Genomic DNA, 21,162 nt, shown 5'->3' with positions numbered 1-21,162 from the left:
TCAATGAGATCATAGATGGACAACTCGTAGATCCCCCCGAGGACGACTGAGTCTTATTTCTGCAATATTATCCGACTTCCATATTTTGTAACTCTTGCCTTGTTGTCCTTTTAAAACTCTACTGAATTTCTATTGAAAACTCTTATGAAGTATCTTTTTCTTTCACATAACTTCACGGCTGGTTGTTCTTATATACTCGTTCTTACAAGTTATATATATAAATTGTAGTGTTGCAGAACGTGTCGTCCTAATTCCGACCCTAACGAACGGGGAATTTTTATTTGTCTAAAAATTGAATCTCAATGTAACTAGTCGGCCAAATACCGACCAGAAATGCCACAATTTTTTCTAAGTTAAAAATTGAATTTCAATGTAACTAGTCGTCCAAATACCGACCAGAAATGCCACAATTTTTTCTAAGTTAAAAATGAATATCAAAGCATCCAATCGTCCACATACCAACTAGAAAGATGCCAAAAAAATTTCTAAGTTAAAAATGAATATCAAAGCTTCTAGTCGTCCAAATACCGACTAAGAGAATGCCACAATTTTTCTAAGTTAAAAATGAATATCAAAGCATCTAGTCGTCCAAATACCGACTAGAAAAATGCCACAATTTATCTAAGTTAAAAATGAATATCAAAGCATCCAATCGTCCACATACCGACTAGAAAGATGCCAAAAAATTTTCTAAGTTAAAAATGAATATCAAAGCATCTAGTCGTCCAAATACCGACTAGGAGATGCCACAATTTTTTCTAAGTTAAAAATGAATATCAAAGCATCCAGTCGTCCACATACCGACTAGAAAGATGCCACAATTTTTCTAAGTTAAAAATGAATCTCAAAGCATCTAGTCGTCCAAATACCGACTAGGAAAATGCCACAATTTATCTAAGTTAAAAATGAAAATGATGGAACTAGTCGTCCACATGCCGATTTGAATAATTGTAAAAATTTGTCTAAAGTTTAAAAATTGAATCTTGATGGAACGAGTCGTCCACATGCCGACTTGAATAATGGTAAAAATTTGTCTAAAAATTGAATCTTAATGGAACTAGTCGTCCACATGCCGACTTGAATAGTAACAAAAACTTGTCTAAGTTATAAATTGAATCTTGTTGGAGGTAGTCGTCCAACTACCGACTTGAATAATGGTAAAGATTTGTCTAAAAATTGAATCTTGATGGAACTAGTCGTCCACATGCCGACTTGAATAGTAACAAAAACTTGTCTAAGTTATAAATTGAATCTTGTTGGAGGTAGTTGTTAAGTCTCAATTTTACCTCTTTTTGGATGAGACTTATTGAACAAATTCCACTCATCCTCTGAACCATTGCAATATAATTGTTCTCTTTTTGGTTCATTTTGTGTGCAGATATAACTAACCCAAATTCAGCTAACAATACCTTAATACACCTCATTTTTTTGTGCAGGTATTGAGCTAGTGACTTGAGGATTGAAGACTTTTAGGATTGGAAACCTAAGAAGCTAAGGAGCAGAGAAGAGGTTCTGCGCCGGGCTCAATATAACCCGCGCTGGGCGTGACAAAAATAGAGTATTTCATCTCTGCCAGTTATATTGCGTCGGGCGCAAAAGGAATTGAGCCGGGCGCAAAAGGAATTAAGCCGGGCGCAAAAGGAATTGCGCCGGGCTTGTGTTGAGACAGAGAGTGCTTGACTCCTCTGGAAGAACTTGCGTCGGGCGCGAAGAATTGTGCGCCGGGCGCGGAACCCTAATCTGATCTCCCAGGCTCGTATTTGAAGCCATTTTCGGGGATCTTTCTCTCCATTCTCACATTGGGCGTCTCCAGGAGCTGCGGAAGGGATTCCCAGGGCTTGGGATCGTCCGTGTGCGGATCTTTCCTTCGGTTCTTCATCCTCCTTTCATCTCTATTTTGTATTTGCCCTCTTTGTTGAGTGGTTTCACCCATTTTGTGGGGTTAGATGTAACCAACGTACTCTATTGTAATCTTTACGATTTTAATGATATATATACATGTTGTTTTATTCTTTGTTGTGTTTGTTTCTATTCTTAATGCTTGCTTTGGATTGATCACCCTTTGCATGATTTAAGGTTCCATGGGTATTGGAAAATAACCTTTGAAACTAGTTCTGAAACATATGCCTAGTGGTGATTGTATCTAGGGATAGAGCTTGACCCATTAGTAGTCTTAAACCCTAGCCCGTAATGCGGGTGTAGATATTGGGTACTCAAGGGATTGATATTCAATATCCGCACCTAGGCTCTTTCTCTAAGGGATTAGGTTTGAGTAAACTTATGGGTTGACTAAGCAATGAATTCAACAAGAGATTAAGGATACATTAGTGTTACGTTTGGTGAAATCTGACCCCCACAACCTCACAATACCACAATACCATTCCTTACCTTTTCCACTCACAAAAAAATATTTATTTACAGCTTTCATTCCAATAGTCACAACTTTGAATTCACTGCACAAACTATGAAATTGGAATTATTCTTTAGTCACGAATAGTCAATAAATGCTTATATTACCTTCTAATCCCTGTGGATACGATATTTTTACTACTTGAACGGCCGGTATACTTGCCGTGTTTGAGACCGTTGATAGAATTACACTGATTTACAATTATAACAAAAGTACTTCAACAGAAATCTCAACAGTAGTCGTCCAACTACCGACTGGATTTACCTTTGTATTGTACTTGAAGGCTGCTCTTCTCTGGGCCGCTACTTGATTTATCCTTGCCTTTTCTCTTGTCTCTGAGATCAAGTCCAAATCAACTCGTCTTCCCTGGTCGGATTCTTCCTCAGAAAAAGCTGTAGTGCGCACTGAAGGCTCTGCGATTTCGATCGGGATCATGGCGTCGGTTCCGTATACCAGATTGAAATGAGTGTCTTGGGTCGTTGAATGAACAGTCGTGTGATACGACCATAGTACTTGGGGAAGCTCTTCCACCCATGAAGTGCCTGAGTCTTGCACACGCTTCTTCAAACCTGTAAGGATTACCTTGTTGGCCGACTCCGCCTGACCGTTAGACTGTGGGTGTTCGACGGAAGTGAATGTCATTTGGATGCCGACCTTTTTACAAAAATCTCGAACTCTTGCGCTTGCAAATTGTGTCCCATTATCGGAAACGAGCATTTGAGGGACTCCATACCTGCACACCACATTCTTCCAAAGAAAAGTTCTGACCTTTTCTGCCGAGATGGTTGCAACTGGCTCCGCCTCGATCCATTTGCTGAAGTAGTCCACAACCACTATCAAGAACTTCAGTTGTCTCACTGCAATCGGAAATGGACCGAGTATGTCAATACCCCACTTGTTGAATGGCCAAGGAGACAAAATCGAGTGGAGTCGTTCAGCTGGGGAGTGGTGCAGTGTTGCATGCCTTTGACATCCATCACATTTTTGAACCCAATTGACGCAGTCATTTCTCAGACTCGGCCAAAAGTAGCCTGCCCTCGCCACTTTGTATACCGGAGCTCGTCCTCCAATATGGCTTCCACACATTCCGCTATGTACTTCGTCCATCACTCTCTGCGCTTGTGACGTGGTCAAACACCTTAGAAGGGGAGAGCTGAAACCTCTTCGATACAATCTCTCGTTGATGACTACGAACCTGGCTGACTCCCTCTGTATTAGTGACGCCTCCTTCTTGTCCTCTGGCAATTCTCCCCGAGTCAAGTATGTGATGTACGGTCCCATCCATGAATTGAGCTCTTCTTGGATGAAAAGAACACTCCCCTGTAGTTCATTAATACTTGGTTGCGCTAAGGTCTCTTGGATGACCGACCGGGTGGCTCCCGGCTTTTTTGTGCTAGCAAGCTTGGAGAGCAGATCGGCCCTCGAATTTTGCTCTCGGGGTATGTGGTTAAGTGTGAACTCCCGGAAATTTTCCGATAGGAGCTTGACTTTTTCCAAGTACTTTGCCAATTGATGGTCCTTTGCTTGGAAAGTGCCTGCTACCTGCCCCGTGATCAATTGAGAGTCACTTCGTGCTGATAAACTCGTCGCCCCCATTTCCTTCGCCAATGCCATGACGGCCAACAATGCCTCGTACTCGGCCTGGTTATTGCTTGCTCGGAACTCAAATCGCATTGACTGCTCTAGTAGTATTCCCCCCGGGCCTTCCAAGACAATTCCAGCTCCACTTCCTCCTAGATTTGAAGCACCATCAACCGATAGAATCCACTGGGTTTCACTGACTGTGTTCTCCTTGGCCGGAGGGGTCAATTCTATTAGGAAGTCGGCTAATGCTTGAGCTTTGATTGCTCCTCTCGGCTCATACTTGATAGAGAATTCTGATAACTCGACCGACCACTTCATCATTCTGCCAGCCAGATCGGGTTTTTGCAAGACTTGTCGAATCGGGTGATCAGTACGAATTGTCATTTCGTAACTCTGGAAGTAGTGCCTCAACTTCCTCGCAGTGATCCCAGTATCGCGAGGGCCAGCTTTTCGATTCTTTGATATCTTGTCTCTGCTCCCTGCAAGACCCTACTTACGAAGTAAATAGGAACTTGAGAAGCTTCTTGCTCTTGCACCAGAACTGAACTGACAGCTCGGTCGGATGCCGAGATGTACACCAACAAGGGCATGTCTAGTCGTGGTTTTGTCAGGATCGGCGAGGATGCCAATGACTTCTTGAGCTCGGAGAAGGCTTCTTCACACTCGGTCGTCCAAGCGAACCGGTCGTTCTTCCTCAAACATTGAAAAAGAGGCAGCGCTTTATCCGCTGCTCTTGATAGAAATCGGGAGAGAGAAGCCATCCTTCCCGTCAATTGCTGTACCTCTTTCACCGTAGATGGGCTCCTCATGTTGATGTTCGCCGAGCACTTGTCCGGGTTCGCTTCAATGCCGCGGTGAGTCAGCAGGAAACCGAGGAACTTTCCCGCCTGGACACCGAAAGAGTACTTCTCAGGATTCAGTTTGAGTTGGTACTTGCCAATGGTGTCGAACAATTCCTGCAAGTCGCCAAAGTGTCGACTGACGCTTTCTGACTTCACCACCATGTCATCTACGTAAGCTTCCACATTCCGTCCTAGTTGATTCACAAGGACTTTGTCCATCAGTCGCTGATAAGTCGCCCCTGCGTTCTTCAGACCGAACGGCATAACCCTGTATCAGAAATTGGCTTGATCGGCTATGAAAGCGGTCTTGTCCTCGTCTGCGGGATGCATTCGGATTTGGTTGTACCCCGAGTAGGCATCCATGAAGCTTAGCAACTCGTATCCCTATGCCCCATCCACCAGGCAGTCTATGTTCGGTAGCGGGTACGAGTCTTTTGGGCAGGCCTTGTTAAGGTCGGTGAAGTCCGTACACATTCTCCACTTCCCGCTGCTCTTGCGCACCATGACTACGTTTGCCAACCAGGTCGGATATTGGATTTCTCGGACGTGTCCTGCCATTACTAACTTCTGCGTCTCTTCCGCGATAGCCCTTCGTTTTTCCTCGCCAAACTTCCTTCTCTTCTAGATCACTGCCTTCGCGCTAGGGTCTATGGCCAGCTTGTGGCACAAGAAATTTGGATCAATTTCAGGCATGTCGCTGGAATGCCATGCGAATGTCGACACATTGTCCTTTAGGACCCTCACCAATTTCTCTTCGTCCTCGGGAGTCAAAGAGGTACCTGTCTTCACGTTTCTCCCCTCCATTACCTCCACTTCTTTGACGTCTTCTGCTGGGGCAGGTCGGTGGTCGAACTGACCCATTCTAGGATCCAGTTCGACAGAATGGACCTCCTTCTCTACCCGCTTAGTGTACAGTCGCCTTCGCGCCTTTAAACTATTCCCGTAGCATTTCCGAGCAACCTCCTGGTCCACCCTGAGAACCCCCACAACACCACTCGGCAACGAGTACTTTACCTTCAGATGGGGAGTAGACACTATCGCTCCCAGCTTGTTCAGAGTCGGCCTGCCGATCAGTATACTGTACGATGACTGAGCATCGACCACCAAATACCAAACGAGCACCGTCTTCATCTGAGCTCCCTGGCCAAAGGTCGTCTCCAGATCGGCGTATCCCCTTGCGATGACCTGGTCTCCTGCAAAACCAACTAGAGTCCCTACATAAGGAATTAGTCGGTCGTTAGGTATTTTCATCCCCTCAAAGGTTTCCCAAAATAAAATGTCCGCGGAACTTCCCTGGTCAATCAACACGCGCTTCACATTGTATCCCATGACAATCGCCGATACGACGACGGGGTCATCCTCATGAGGGGCTACTCCTTCGTAATCCGCATCTGAGAACGAAATCTCAGGTTGAGATGGTCGCCTGAATTTCGACACCGTCAGCACCGACCGAGTGTACCTCTTTCGGGCTGCCGAGGTAGTTCCCCCGCTGGCGAAGCCCCCTGCGATGGTGTTGAAATCCCCATGGATGGGTTGCTGATGGGCTTCCGACACCTTCGCTGGCGCGTCTCTGGGAGGAGTTCTCTCTATGCCTATCCCTCCTGGTGTCATCTTGCGTGCGCCTGGGTCGCCTATCTGACGAGCTTCCCTCCTGCTTTCTCGCCACAAACTCCTTCAGTCGTCCCTCCTTGATCAAGCGCTCGATCTGTCTTCCCAAAACAAAACAATTTTCAGTTGAGTGCCCGTGAGTCCTATGGAACTCACACCAATCGGTTTTGAAAGGGCCCAACTGACGCTCCGTCGCCGCCGGGAACTCAAACAACGATGCGCTATTGACATCGTGGAGTATCTGTCGCCTAGGTACAGTGAGTGGAGTAAACTTCTCTTCTTCATTTCTGCGCGTCCACTCGCCCCTTGACCGACCACCGTGATCGGCCTGCCTATAATTGTCGTCCTTCACGTTGTACCGGTCACGTCGTTTGCTCCAGTCTGGTCGCGGTCAGAGATGCTTGTTCCCCTCCTTATTGCTGCCCCCGGCTTCTCGGTTCTCAGCTGCCCTTTTACTGATCTGGTTCTCCTCCGTCTTGATGTGGCTCAAGGCGAAAGCTCTCACCTCCGACATTGTTTGGCAATTCGCCCTTTCAAGTGCAATGTCGAAGGCTCGGACCTCAAACCTTTCTGAAACGCGATGACCGCCATTCTCTCATCCAACGATGCTATCCTTAGAGCAACCTCATTGAATCTCTGCAGAAAATCCTTCAATGACTCCTCTCGTTGCTGCTTAAGATCAAATAAATCTGACGTGATCGGTGGCTTCTTCTTATTAGCAGCAAATTGAGCCATAAAAAGCCGACTGAAGACGTCAAAGTCGGTGATGGATCAGTCGGGGAGGCCACTAAACCAATCAAGCGCCGCCTTTTTGAGCGTTCCCATGAACAGCTTGTAACGGACTTCCATGCTCCCTCCGCAAATCAACATCTGAGCTCGAAAATCCGTTAGATGTTGACTGGGATCCTGCGATCCATCGAAAGGTTCGACCTGCGGTATTCGATGATCCCTAGGGATGGCCTCGACCTCTATGGCTTCCGAGAAAGGCCAAAAATCCCTTGGGACTTCCATCATGACATCCTCCTCCAACGTTCTGGTGTTGGCCTCTATTCTGGCCTGTAACTCATTCGCTCGCCTCCTGATCTCCTCGTTCTCGCGCTGAATGGCCTCCTCTCTCTCCCTGGAGCGTGCATTATCCTCCCGTAGGCCATTGATCATGGCCATCATCTCCTCCATGGTAGGGGTTGAGAGTTGTTGTTGTTGCCGCCTCTCGCCATGGTAAAGTGTAGGTCTTTCTGTATGACTTGGGGCGTAGGAAAAGTTTCACCGTAGCCCCACGGTGGGCGCCAAAATGTTCCGGCCAAAGGGTGGACTAGGGCTTTTTCCTAGATCGTGCCTTAGAGCTAGAGCATTCAAAAGTGTAATCTGGCTTCTCAACTCTAGGGTTTTTGGCTTTATCGTTTCTTGCTGATGGGCCTCCTGGGCCCCGAGAATGTAGGGATTTCTTCAACCGTCTAACCTAGAGAATACTTTGTCATTAAAGATGAGATTTTGTCCCTGATATCGGACCATTATCTATGTGAGAGGGTCAGATCGGATTTTGGCCGAGTTGGAGCACACAAGTCGGATTCTGACCGAGTGCACCCATGTAGAGGGGTCAGATCGGATTTTGGCCGAGTTGGTAGTCGGATTATGGTTGAGGGGGTAGTCGGGTTATGGCCGAGCTAATTTGCGGCGAGCCTCCACTCGGGCGTTAACCGAGTGACCAATCAAGAAAGAGCCAACCGAGAGCCAAGTCGGCTTACCACCAGGGAGGATGTAGGATCGTGCCCCGACTGGGATCGAAACCCGTTAGTCGGAGAATGTCCGCTACGTTACACTTATATAATAAAATCTTCATTTATAATAATTGATTAAATTACAAGTAAAAGTGAAATGAAGTAAATGGGAGAATCGAATTAAAAAAAAAATATGGGAAAATTATTTCCTTTCCTTCCGAAGGAAATGGAAAATAGGAATGAGTTGTACTGTTGGTATAAAAGAATATCTTCAAAACCTCCCATCGATAAACATATCGTATACGCAATTCTTTGCGTGACCAAGATTCTCCATGTTTTAATTCTCATTTACGTTTTTTTTGGTTGTCAAAATTCTCATTTACGTTAAAATACATCTTTTCATTAAACTTATTTTTAGTTTAAATTTTAATTAGTATTTTAATGTAATGTGATTCAGATTCGTTAGGGAAGTTATTTATTAAAAAAAATAAAAATAAAAATAAAAAAAACCAAGCGTTGACAAAGAATAAAGAATAAAAACAAGTTCTATAAGTGTTCTGTTTGATAACTTAAATATTATTTTATATAAAATAATGAAATTAATCTAGTCCACTTATTTATCATAATTTGATATATTAATTAACAGTAGCGTGTATGTCGTGTGTATAAATATAAAGATAGAGTCTTGTCTCTTAAAAGTGCATTCGATCTTTGTGTGTGTGTGTTGCAGAAGGTGGTTAGTAAAAGCATGGGTTCATCATGTTTGAAGCATGGCATGGTTATGTTGGTGGCTGGTGTGTTTTGCTTGTTAACAAGTCCTTCAATTGGCGAGTTACCAAGATTCGAACACCATGCAAAACCAGAAGAATCTCTTAATGTTTTGGTCCTTGGAGATTGGGGAAGAAAAGGAACTCACAATCAATCTTTCGTCGCCCATCAGGTTTTCATTCTTATTCTTCCTTCTCTTTGCATGCCTATCTCTAACCAACGATGATGCTAACAATACGTACGGACTGCATTTTTTTCCAGAACTGGCCACAAAAATACATTCATTGCATTTAATCAGTTTCATTATTCCACTTCATTTATTCTTTTATATTTAATACATTTCATCACAATATATCGAACATATATAATTAGCTCTACTTTAATTTATTAAAATATATTACTTATCAATCTTACTACATGCATGTTTAAATCTCAAGGATTTTGATTGAGTAGGTACGATGTTAAGCATGAGTGTCGATTAGCCAAACTCAAAATCGATTGAGAATTGAAATAGATAGGAAAAATATATCTGAATTTAATGAGCAACTACCAGTTTTCCGTGTATCTACCATTCTTTTTTTTTCATATAGGTCGATGTTCGTCAAAGGTCAAACATTATACATGACCCCAGAAGCGCTTACAAAGATTCTTATTGTGAATTTAATAATAATATAGAAAATATTTTAATTTTAACCAAATGACATTGGATTAAAACTTACAGAGTTCATAACAACATTTGTATCAATTTTATAATTTTTAATTTATCTTAATCATTTTTATAAATAAAATAAATTCTTTTAATTTATTCCACGCACTATAAAATTCTTGTAGTTTAATTCATAACCTAATTTTTTGCATGATAAAATTTTACAAATAGATACTTAATACAGTTATTAATTAATTAAATGAGTCATCAAGATATACAGCTGTTGGTATATTCCATATGCTTTGCATAGATGCTGATAGAATTTCAACCATTGATCTCTTAACTTAAACGGTTTACTAATTTACTATTATTATATACTTACTTTTTCGGTTAACTTTATCAAGTTATATTTTTCGTATTCTTTTTTATCACAGATTTTCTTTAATTATCTTACGCTTTGTTTCCTATCATATTAATTATCATTTTTTTTTCTCCATAGTTCTCTTCTACCTCATCATCCACCCCCAAAATAGGGTGTACGTACGTTACCCATTACCCTGTTTTATCTGTCACTAATTTATAGGCTTATCAGTCTTCCACTAATTACTTAATAATGTTATTAAAAAAAACATAGGAACAAGCAACATACATGGCATCTCATGACTCACCTACCTTTTCCCTTTTTCTAGTGGTGGTCCCACTTAATTTACGCATCTGATTATTTTTCTACCAAAACTATGGTCCAACAAGGAAACTTTCTCTTGTAATTTCCTTTGAAAATATGAAGCCTTTTAATAAAGTGTACACTCACTTGGAGTTTTTGAGGTTGTGAAACCAATGGTTTATAATGACCCACGTGCACACATCAGTGCGACATGGCCAACAACCTTTTATTCCACCTTGGATCTTTAATTTGGAGATAATCCCACGCATATTCCAATAGAACACACAGGACATAGATATATTCCTAGGCATATTCCAATAGGACATAACTAATGATGCTAGTAATTATTTAAATTGAAATGCACGTCACTTGAAATGATTCAAGGGTTCTGAGGCATAAGCATATTCCAAATAGGTCTTTCTCATTGGATCTAGTCTTCAATGACCATGAGCAAATTGTGATTAATTCCATCCCTCTAGAGCCTATGATAGACCCATGTGTTCGGTTAACTCTGTCTACATATAATATAAACACCTAATTGTTTCAATCTACCCACTTCTAATTTGTACAATTTATTTATACATTTTTAAAAAGAAAATAATTAAAAACTGTTCCTGTGCATTGTTATATTATGTAGAAGATATTATGATGACACTATAAAATACTAATTATAGTCATACTCGAGTTATTAATATTCCTTTTTTACTGCAAAAAAATTTAGATTCTCTCCATTGATAAAATATTGAGAATACAATAAACAATTACAATACGAATAGTCTTAATATCAAAGGAGACAAAACTTCTTGTTAAAGAATGAACAATCATGTTAATCTCTCTTACTATAATGCATAGTAATAGAATGATGAAAAGACAATAACTCCTTAGTTTGATTGAGAATCATTATTCTTTTGAAAATATCATCCTTCGTTTTATGAATCTAATTCACAATTAATTTACAATCTAACTCAACGATGATATTGGATAAATTCTTATCTGTGAATCAAATGAAAAATTGTAAAATAGCATAAGCGTCTCCTTCTCTAATTGTTATAATAACTGCCACGAAAGAAGTTTTCTCTTGTAAAAATATTACCATTTTCATCTTTAAAGCATGTTCCATAACCCATGAATACTTTGGCTGGAAAAAGGAAGCATCACAAATTGCATTTGATAACTCTAATCAGAGGAGGGGTCCAAACCTCAGCAATAAAATTATGCAATGGTAAATGGTTGCTCTTCTGAAGGGTCACATGCATTAGCAACCTTCCAATGTGAAAATCATTATTAATTAGCATGTTTTTAATCAACATGTTTTTAAACTGAAAATCAAATCCATGTATATGAAAGTATAGAGATACTAACCATGTTTGACCAAAGTGTAAGAATTAAACATTTTTTTCCATATATAATTGAAATTAGTTCATATCAACTTTCTAATTTGGAAGTTATTAGTGTGAAATTTTCTTCTTTTTTTTTTTTCTTTTTTTTCTGGAGGCATCGAGTAGTAACTATATATTTTCATGCTTATTTGTTAGATGGGAATTGTGGGGGAGAAACTAAATATAGATTTTGTGATCTCCACTGGCGACAATTTTTACGAAGATGGGTTAAAAGGGGTTGATGATCCAGCATTCTACGAGTCATTCGTCGACATCTACACTGCCCCGAGCTTGCAAAAGACATGGTACAGTGGTAAGTTAATGAAGTTTCAACATTCATGGAAAATAATTAACACTACAAATACTTTAACATGGTGTACCAATTTTGATAAATTTAATTACTGATAAACAAATTGATCTTTTTTATTGGCAGTTCTGGGTAACCATGACTATAGAGGTGATGTTGAGGCTCAATTAAGTCCCGTTCTAAGACAAAAAGATAGCAGATGGCTTTGCCTGAGATCTTTTATTCTCAATGGAGGTATAAATCTGTTTAATGCATGTTTGATTCTGATTATTTTTAAAGGAAAAAGGTTCTCGTAAGTTCCCTAATAAGATTGTGATTATTAGCTGTTTTAATCACAAAATAAGTCAATTCACACGTGTATTTTATATAATTGATGTTAAAATGTTTTGCGATGATAGCATAATAGTAGAAGTGTTCACTTATTGCATGAAACCTTATAACTATTGTGTTTTTCCCCTTTATTTGTATAGAAATTGTGGAATTTTTCTTTGTGGACACGACTCCATTTGTAGAGGAGTACTTTACGGACCCAAAAGAGCATACCTATGACTGGGATGGTGTACTTCCTCGCGCAACTTACCTTTCAGAACTCTTGAAGGTTGGTTACAATTAACAAATTCAAACTTGTTGACTTGTCAAGAAATAGTGTAGAGAGATCCAGAAAAACATATGCGGTCATTTTCGTATTAAATTCATTATTGAAAATTATGACATGGTTTAGGAAAATGTAACATCAAGATATGAAAGAAATTAATTTTTTATCAGTGGATCTTACATTAGCACATGGAGGGAAATTATGGGGTGTTGTTGGAATATTTGTGTAGGATGTTGATTCAGCTTTGGTTGAATCAAAGGCAAAATGGAAGATGGTGGTGGGTCATCATACCATCAATAGTGCTGGACATCATGGTAACACCGAAGACCTCAAACAATTGCTCGTTCCTATCTTAGAGGTAAGCCAAACACACTTAAACAAATAAGAGCATTTGCTCCATTGTCATTCTCATACTCATAACTACTCGTATTCATACTCATAATTACTCCTATTTATCCGCCTGTTTGGATTGATTTTTTCTGTTTTCATTTTTAAAGAAAATAGAAAACACACATGAAAATGTGTTTAGTTTTTAATTTTAGAAAACACTTTCAAAAGAAGCCAAAATTTGAAAACAAAAAAATGTTGTTTTCAGTATTTCTAGAAATGTACACATGAAAATATTTTATATATATTTTTATTTGAGACTTAAGATGTAATTTTATATATATATATATTCATATCTATTATTGCAGATACATAAGATGATGATTTTGTATATTATTAAAGATGTATATTATAAATTGGTATTTTAGCTTGTACATGCTAAATGTTTATTATATTTAACTAAAATTTATAATAAATTATATATACAAAAATATTATATTTGGATATATAAATTATATTTAAAATTTATATAAATAGGTATTTTTAAACATGTAAATCATATCTTAAATTTATGGTAAATAATTTATATTGTGACATAAAATTATTTTTAATTATTGATAATTTATTTTAAAAATATTAAAATTTAATTTATAAATAAATGTGATAATTAAAAAGAGAATTGGATAAGAAAATTAAAAAAAAATCCTTAAAAAATCTCAAATTGAAGCATAAAACCTAAAATCTCTTTTACAGTTTTATTGAAGATAAACTTTAAAAAAAAAAAAAACACTATAATATAAGATAGTCTTTCTTATTTAATATATATAGAGATGGATTTATTATTCACACTTTGATTGCAAAGTTCATATGAAAAATATTTTATAAACTTTTATTGAAAATAGTTAAACCAAACACATTTTCTAAAGTTCAAAATTAAAAAATGAAAATAGAAAATATTTTCAAAAAATCAAACAGACCCTAAACTTCCTCATGTTTTTAGTATGGCAAATAAATATGATTCAAAAAATACATGGTTGATACTTGCCTACTTTGTACACATGGTAATGACAACGGCATTGCCGCTATGTTGGCATTTCAACCATGTACATCTTAGATACCAAGATATCTTGCAAGCTAATTCCCAAATGCTCCCTTTAGTACTTGTTAGAGAGGATACACGGTGTAACTAGGTAATCAACCAGGTTCATAACTAAACAATTAGCTAAACCTTATTAAAACTTCAAAATTCCATTATAATTGTTGATATCATTGCATGATAAATTAACGATTCTGACTAGTTTCTTCATTAATGGTCCAGGCAAACAATGTTGATGCATACATAAATGGACATGACCACTGCCTGCAGCACATAATTGACAAAAACAGGTAAGCATATGTTACTCTCAAATGGTTAGCTTCAACATCATCTCTGTTCTGACATACAAGTTTCCGTGGTTTGCATGAACAATCCAGTGGAATTCACTTTCTAACAAGTGGAGGTGGATCAAAGGCATGGTCAAGCGATGTCAAGCCGTGGAACCTGGAAGAACTTAAGTTGTATTATGATGGACAAGGTTTCATGTCTATGCAGATCACCAAAAGCAACGTAGATATCGTATTTTATGATGTTTATGGCAACACTTTGCATACATGGAGCATATCCAAAGACCGTAATGTAGCAGCATGGATATAATAAGCTAAAAGTGTGTAAATTTACTATTTGTGATACAAAGGCAAAAGAAAAAGAGCATCTAGAAAGTGTTAATGAGCTTTCAGTCTGTAATATTGCACACAAACTCGTGCAACAGATATTTGAGAAACAAATGTGTACAGTAATTTGTAGTGTTTGCAACTAGTATTGATGCAGAAAAATCTAAAAGTGCTCCACTTTGCAGGGTACTCCCAATCATAATAGCAGAGATTAACAACCCATTCTACATCAATTATGCATAAAACTTGAGATATCCGTTAGTTTCATTTCTCATCTCTCTCCAAGCAGCTTCGTCTCAAGTCTTAACACTATCATAAAGCACATTGACTTGAATAATGCTGTCAAAGCAAACCTTCACAAACTATTTTCTAGTTGTTTCACCGATGCCTTTTCCCAAATATTAAACCCAAGCACACAATTGTAGGTGGTTACTTCTTCTTGGAATTATTGATCAAGGATATTATTCATCTAATTGCACATCATATATAGCTTCATGCATTCTCCAGTTAGGCAATTGTAAATGAATTTGTTTGCTTAAGTTCGATGCATAATCTTCCCAAGCAGCGGTTGCAGCCATAATTCCTGACCAGTCAAAGCAAATGCATCCATTTTCTTCGGAAGGCATACAACCAAAAACTCTCGATGCAAAATCATCATCATTCAAAAGTACGGAATTCAGACCACTTATTTTCTCTCTCTGCATATCTGTCACTTTTACTACCTTGGAGTCTACATTTGACACCTTGTTCTGTAAAGCTGATCCTTTCCAACAAAAGAAATGGACAACCTGTTCAGGAAAAGAACATGAATCAGAGTAGTTGCAGAAACTTTTCCAAAATCAATCAAGATTATAAATTGCAAGAAATCCGTGATGCATAAACAACAGTTGTAAATGCAGTTAAAGAAAAATGAAGGGACCATATTACATCATAAGATGCAAATTACGGAGAAAAGATTGGTCGATTCTTAAGCCTCTTAAAGAAACATGGGGGATCCAGTTTAACTTTTTAAGATCCCTTCTATTCTCATGCTGAAAGTGTTACTACTTACAAAGAAATACATCCAAACATGAGACAACTTTGACAACAACAGTTCAAAAACATGTACTACATTTAAGCTCTATTCTTTTAGCATAAGATATAGAAAGTCCTATGTAATGTAATGCACTCAGGTTGACAGCTAGACGCCTAAACCTATACATTTTAGGAAGCATTCTCCGCATATTAAATAGCAAGAATTTCCGACATATATATTAATGTATGGTCCGACTGTTCTACACATACATAGTTCTCATCAATTAAATCTACTTATCTTTATAATCATCTCAATGTCTTGTGTCTTAACAAATCTCTTTTAATAATAATAATATTAATTAAAAAAAAAAATCTACCATCGGATACAGGATTCTACCCTTGGGAAAACTCCATTTCAAGTTAGTTTTCTTTTTCATTGCCAGCATTGCAAGACTGACTATCAGTGGCATTCAAAAACCTATTTTCCGTCGAGGGTGAGAAAGAAGACCAAAAATCATGGTCACTGCTCATATCCTTTAAATGTATCATTATATGCATTTGTTATATCTTTCAATATAAACAAGGGGAAAACTAAGATAGAATTTTTTAAAATACCTGAAGTGCATGCATAATATTGACAAATTCCTGATCTAGCAACTCATTTCCCCTCACTAAGTGCACTGGCTTTACCAGTAATTCAGAGACATCAAACTCAATGCCACTGTCTTGAGAAATATATATGTCATATCCAAGAACATGCAGTCTAGCCCAACATATATTAAAACCAAACTGGTAATCAGAAGCTTGGTCCTGAGAAAACCAGTACATATTACTGGATGCTGGCAACGGAAGGTATGAATCAGCCATGTTCTTATGTAATATGTGCTGTGATAGAAGAGAAATAAGCTTCACATCCTCATCATGGGAGCCATCACGACTGAACCATAAAGCAAGTGTCAGTCTTTCTCCTTCAGTTATCTGTCAAAGATAACTTCATATCAGAAAGATTTAAGATGACCATATATTTATTGATCATTGAACTACGATTTTCTCCCTAAAGGAATGATTTCGCATCAATTTAATCCTTCAGGAAAGAAAATATTACAACCGTTGCCTACATCAGTCCTGAAATTTATTTAATCTCTATTAATCATCAAAAGAACATATGACAGTTTTCCATCTGCATATTTTGTTCCAAAAGAAACAAAAAGGTCTTTATTTTATTCTATTATCATTTTTAATAAAAAATTATTAAAAGGAATGTCGAAACTGAAAGAGATAGTTTCTTATGCATGTTATGAATGATTCGTACAACATATTTATATGGTAAGTGTAGTCAATACATGTAAACTATCTTTTGAGGATAAAATTTAAATTTTAGACGACTTATTTAAGGAATCAATATGATATTACTACATAATAAACGTACCATGTTGGGGAAGGATACAAGAAAAGATGGTTATACCTAATGCTAAACTCTTGAAAATGGCATCTTAAAGAAACAAACTAACAGCACCATGAAATTTTGATAATTTTCTCTTTGCTGATAAACAAAGGAGACTTGAAAAGTTCAATAATCAGCTAACATTCCGTATCCATCAACAAAGATTGATTTCTCATTACAAAAGGAAAAAGAAAAGTGAATTTGGTCTTTGGCTCTTTGCATATACAATAATAAGTCCTGAATGTAACAAAGCGACTGGAAGGAAAGACTCAAATGATGATTTTCTCCATATTCTAATCATAATATCATATCAAGGTCCACACCAGTCAAGGGATAAGCATAGTTCTAACCAAAAGAAAAGTTTACAAATAAGGATGAAATCTAAATGTCAAAAGATGAAATATTCAAATCAAGTGGAGTCCTCCCTGCTGGGTAGTATTAACTCAGGTTTGCTGTGATATAACTACCCAAGTATGTTTTGATCACATAAAGTTGTGGCAAAGACAACTTTAAGGAGGAGCCTGTGCTAACCTCAATTATTTATTTATAGATCTTTTTAAATAAGAAATGCATAAGCTCGACTGGTTTGGTATTGATTGCTTCACTCCCAGTGATCAAAAACATTATAACATCATCAAGAATTAGGATAATGCTTTATACATTCAATTTCATGCAGAATTAGTCACCCTCATATCAATGTCCGCAAAAACCTATTTGATAATAATTATGGTTATAAAGCTTATGATAAAGGGAAATGAATCATGTTTGAATTAGGGAAATGAATTGATGGCATCACAATAATCAAGATCAACTTTTGATTAAGGTTGATTGATGAGAGAAATGACGAAAATATATAAGTCAAATCATGTTAGTTCACAAAGATTGTTTCTTCTTGGGCTTAGGAATTACGGAAGAGGCAATGAAGATTTGAGTCTGATTTACACAGTGAGAGATATTAAAGTTAAATGTGTACAACCAATAAAAATAGGCACAAAAGAAAAGAGTACATTGAATGTACCTCGTCAACAGAATGAACATTATGGTCATCAGCTGTGTACATTACAACATCCTGTGATAGAAAAACAAAAGTTCAAAAAAGACAAACACAGTGAAAAGACTGCTCGTTTCCTACATCGAAATATAAATGAAAATATTATAGTTAAATTATGAAATTCACAGAACATATTTTGCCACCTTTAGAATGTTAACAGCAGATTAAATTACATAAAAGAAACAGGGAAAACTCACTCCAGCCTTTGGCATAATTGATGCAGGCTCACCATCCTGGAAGTGAAAGAGTCCACCACTGAAATCCTTGCCATAAGTATTCAAATAGCACACTGCCTTTCATGGTATTACCAAAAGAAAAAAGTTGAGGGCAAGAGTTTAAATTATAATACAACAGGAATTCAATATCTTAACAAAGGGGTTGGATAGTCCGCACTGAGAAGTGGCGTTGTTTGAGGTAGGGCCTGTTATCATCACTGTGCCATCCAATGCTTGCTCCTCTGCTCCAACTGATTCATAGTACCATTAGACAAGATAGTAAAAAATGCTCAATGCTCATTTATAGAGAATAAAAACTAAACATTGAAGTGAGGTAAAGTAACCAACCTGATTAAACCAGTGAATTCAATGAAGAGCTCATACTCACATTTGAAAAACTGTTCTAGCTTCTCCTTCAACCTTTCTGCTACCAAATTAGAAAGCAAATAAATAAATGAATCAAACAAATAAGTCAGAACAAGAGAAGACACCAATTTGATTGGAATAAATTCCAAAGAGATAGTGAAATTGTGGGAGAAAATGATGTTTTGATGTAATATGGGTGAAAGGGTAGGTTTTACCTCTGATGGGAACAAAAGGAATGATGAAATGGGAAGAGTTGGTAGCAATGAGATGAGAGAGAGTGGTGGAGAAAACATTGGGTCTGTAACCGACGGTGCTGCAACTCTTGTGGATGAATTCCAATTCCTTCACCAAAACCAGAGTAAAAGGAAAGACAAAAAGGTTTAAGCGAAGAAAGAAATAGAGTAAGAAACGAACTCTGCATTCGTTGAGGGAGAGGAAGTTGGGGATGAAGAGGCGTGGATGTTGAGGTTCAAACTCAACCTCTGACATTACTACCGAACTCTGTCTCTGTTTTCTTTAAACATTACCTACGCGGATCCAATGTCATGTTCTTCTTTTCTCTCAGCTTAATTACTGCTTCCGCATTCCCACTTTACCCACCTTTGTTACCACGCGATTTAACTGCAAAATTTATATATACAAAATATTGTGTACACTTACAATACCTACTTTTTTTTATCAGCTTATTACTAGTGTTAAAAGATACTCTCTGGGTTTTTGAATTTTTAAAACAATTAAAATGATAAAAAAAATTATAAAATAGTGAATGGTTAATTAAAAATATCAACAATTATGAAGTGAATTTTATAAAAATAAATAAATATATAAATTGTGATTAATTAAAAGAGCAGATTATAGATAATACCTATTTCACTGCTATAGGGAGGGAATATAAATATGATAAGATAAAAATAAAATAAATTATAGAAATCTAATATAATATAATTAAAAAATTAAAAATAAAAGTATATAAATTTAATATTTAATGATTGAAAAAAAATAAGTAGAAAAAAAAATCTATAACAATATGTAAAGGAAACATCTCCCATTTGTCCCCACTTTTATTTAGATGTTTATAATCTTATATTATATTTCAATATTATTTCCTTAATTATCTCTTAGTGAAATAGCAGAGAGAAAGAAAAAAAAAATATATATATATATATATATATATTTTTTTTTTTTTTTGACTCCTCTAAAATGAAGGGTGTGCTTTAAAAGATAAAGTACAATTATAATTGTTGATTAAAATATTAATGATAGAAAGTTGTGATAAAATTAAATACATATATAATAAAATTTAAAATTAATTATGATATTATTTTTGATTTATTTAATCAATGGTTATCATTACATATTATTCTCTAAAGTGAAAACTCCTCACTTTATAAAGGCTAAATTCAACAAAGTAACTACACACTCTATCAACAACAATCATTCACTTATTTTGTTATTATTCTTTTCAACGAAAGCACAAAGTGTCTTTTTCTCCTAATAGTATAGATAACACAATTGAAAAGTTTTGTTATTTAAAGCATATACATGTGTGAGTATGTGAGTCAAAATCTTTTAAGACCAACTTAAGTCTAAAAACTTACATTAAATCTTATACATTCAATTATTTTTTATATAATGTATATATAACCAATTCAATTATTGAATTATGTGATATTATATTCAAGATCATATATATCAAACTTCATATGATTCCAAAATTATTTAGTTGTTCATCACTTTACTTTACTTTAACTAATAATATGATATTTAAAATCTATGTAAATATCCATTTTTGGATAACATGTTTTGTTAATTTCAAATCTTGTGAAGTTTGATGTACATGATCTTGAACATAATACCACATTATTCCATGGTTGAATTGGTTAAATTTGCATTATTCAAAAAATTATTGAAGATATAGATTTTGTATAAGTTTTTAAACTTACACTAGTGTTAAGGAATCCTGACTATATGTGTGTATAAGAAAATATGTTTTGATTTTTTATCTTTTAAAATGTTCATTTTTATCATTTAACTTTCATATTTGAATCAATTTTGTTCTCCTCAAATCGTTATCATTTTTTAATTTATGTCGCGATTATGAATTTAGTTTTTAGTTAGTGGATACATGAAACTTGTCACATTAGATTAGTTTATGCAAAAACTAGGAACTCAACTAACATTCATATATAAAAATAATAATAATAATAAAAGGTCATAAACATAATAAAAATTGTATGTGAATCTTCAAGTAAGGAGAAAACTAAAAAAAAAAATCTATTATCATTTTTTTTTCTTCAATTTTTCATTAGCATCAAACAATTTTCATCATTGTCATCAATGCCGTCACCACTATTGCCGTCACCGTCATCGCTATTAGTAGTGGTAACAATGGTTGTAATCATAACAACAATGATTATAATAGTGACAACAATGATGTGGTGGTGATGATAATAACAGTTTTAATAACAATGATCACAATAATAATAATGATAATAATAATAATAATAACAATAA

At 36.4% G+C, this 21,162-nt stretch overlaps 2 protein-coding genes across 5 annotated transcripts; one reads left to right on the top strand and one right to left on the bottom strand.

The window, feature by feature from the left end:
* The first annotated feature begins 8,839 nt into the window (after positions 1-8,839).
* LOC109804827 (purple acid phosphatase 8) lies at positions 8,840-14,747 on the top strand. The gene is made up of 7 exons (XM_020366699.3): positions 8,840-9,102; positions 11,776-11,932; positions 12,053-12,160; positions 12,397-12,524; positions 12,751-12,879; positions 14,167-14,234; positions 14,322-14,747. Exons 1-7 carry the CDS (start codon positions 8,911-8,913, stop codon positions 14,539-14,541), a joined length of 1,002 nt encoding a protein of 333 aa, XP_020222288.1. The 5' UTR covers positions 8,840-8,910; the 3' UTR covers positions 14,542-14,747.
* On the bottom strand, positions 14,575-19,240 carry LOC109804825 (2-oxoglutarate (2OG) and Fe(II)-dependent oxygenase superfamily protein). Of its 4 annotated transcripts, none has more exons than XM_020366696.3 (8): positions 19,063-19,238; positions 18,864-18,990; positions 18,631-18,706; positions 18,461-18,533; positions 18,265-18,360; positions 18,035-18,085; positions 16,188-16,550; positions 14,575-15,346 (listed from the first exon to the last, which is right to left on the bottom strand). In XM_020366696.3, the coding sequence occupies exons 1-8, from the start codon at positions 19,135-19,137 to the stop codon at positions 15,020-15,022; spliced, it is 1,188 nt and encodes a 395-aa protein (XP_020222285.1). In that variant the 5' UTR covers positions 19,138-19,238; the 3' UTR covers positions 14,575-15,019. The 4 variants fall into 4 exon arrangements, with proteins under 4 accessions (XP_020222285.1, XP_020222287.1, XP_020222284.2 ...); XM_020366698.3 differs by having other exon boundaries at positions 18,631-18,702; positions 19,063-19,221; XM_020366695.3 differs by having other exon boundaries at positions 18,864-19,240.
* Positions 19,241-21,162: the final 1,922 nt, after the last annotated feature.

The sequence above is a fragment of the Cajanus cajan genome, chromosome 2 (genome assembly GCF_000230855.2).
Source record: "Cajanus cajan strain Asha chromosome 2, NIPB_CcT2T_4, whole genome shotgun sequence".
Taxonomy (NCBI): domain Eukaryota; kingdom Viridiplantae; phylum Streptophyta; class Magnoliopsida; order Fabales; family Fabaceae; genus Cajanus; species Cajanus cajan.
Note: the sequence above shows the minus strand (reverse complement) of the source record. Positions and strands in the feature narration are given on the sequence as shown.

Bases quoted from the DNA above. Each gene is read 5' to 3' on its own strand.
- LOC109804825 (XM_020366695.3), bottom strand. From the start codon at position 19,137: ATGTCAGAGGTTGAGTTTGAACCTCAACATCCACGCCTCTTCATCCCC. The intron at 16,551-18,034 runs GTACATTCAATG...TATCTTTGACAG, and splicing joins ATGTTCATTCTGTTGACGAG to ATAACTGAAGGAGAAAGACT. The intron at 15,347-16,187 runs GTATTTTAAAAA...TTTCCTGAACAG, and splicing joins ATATTATGCATGCACTTCAG to GTTGTCCATTTCTTTTGTTG.
- LOC109804827 (XM_020366699.3), top strand. From the start codon at position 8,911: ATGGGTTCATCATGTTTGAAGCATGGCATGGTTATGTTGGTGGCTGGT. The intron at 9,103-11,775 runs GTTTTCATTCTT...CTTATTTGTTAG, and splicing joins AATCTTTCGTCGCCCATCAG to ATGGGAATTGTGGGGGAGAA. The intron at 14,235-14,321 runs GTAAGCATATGT...TGAACAATCCAG, and splicing joins CACATAATTGACAAAAACAG to TGGAATTCACTTTCTAACAA.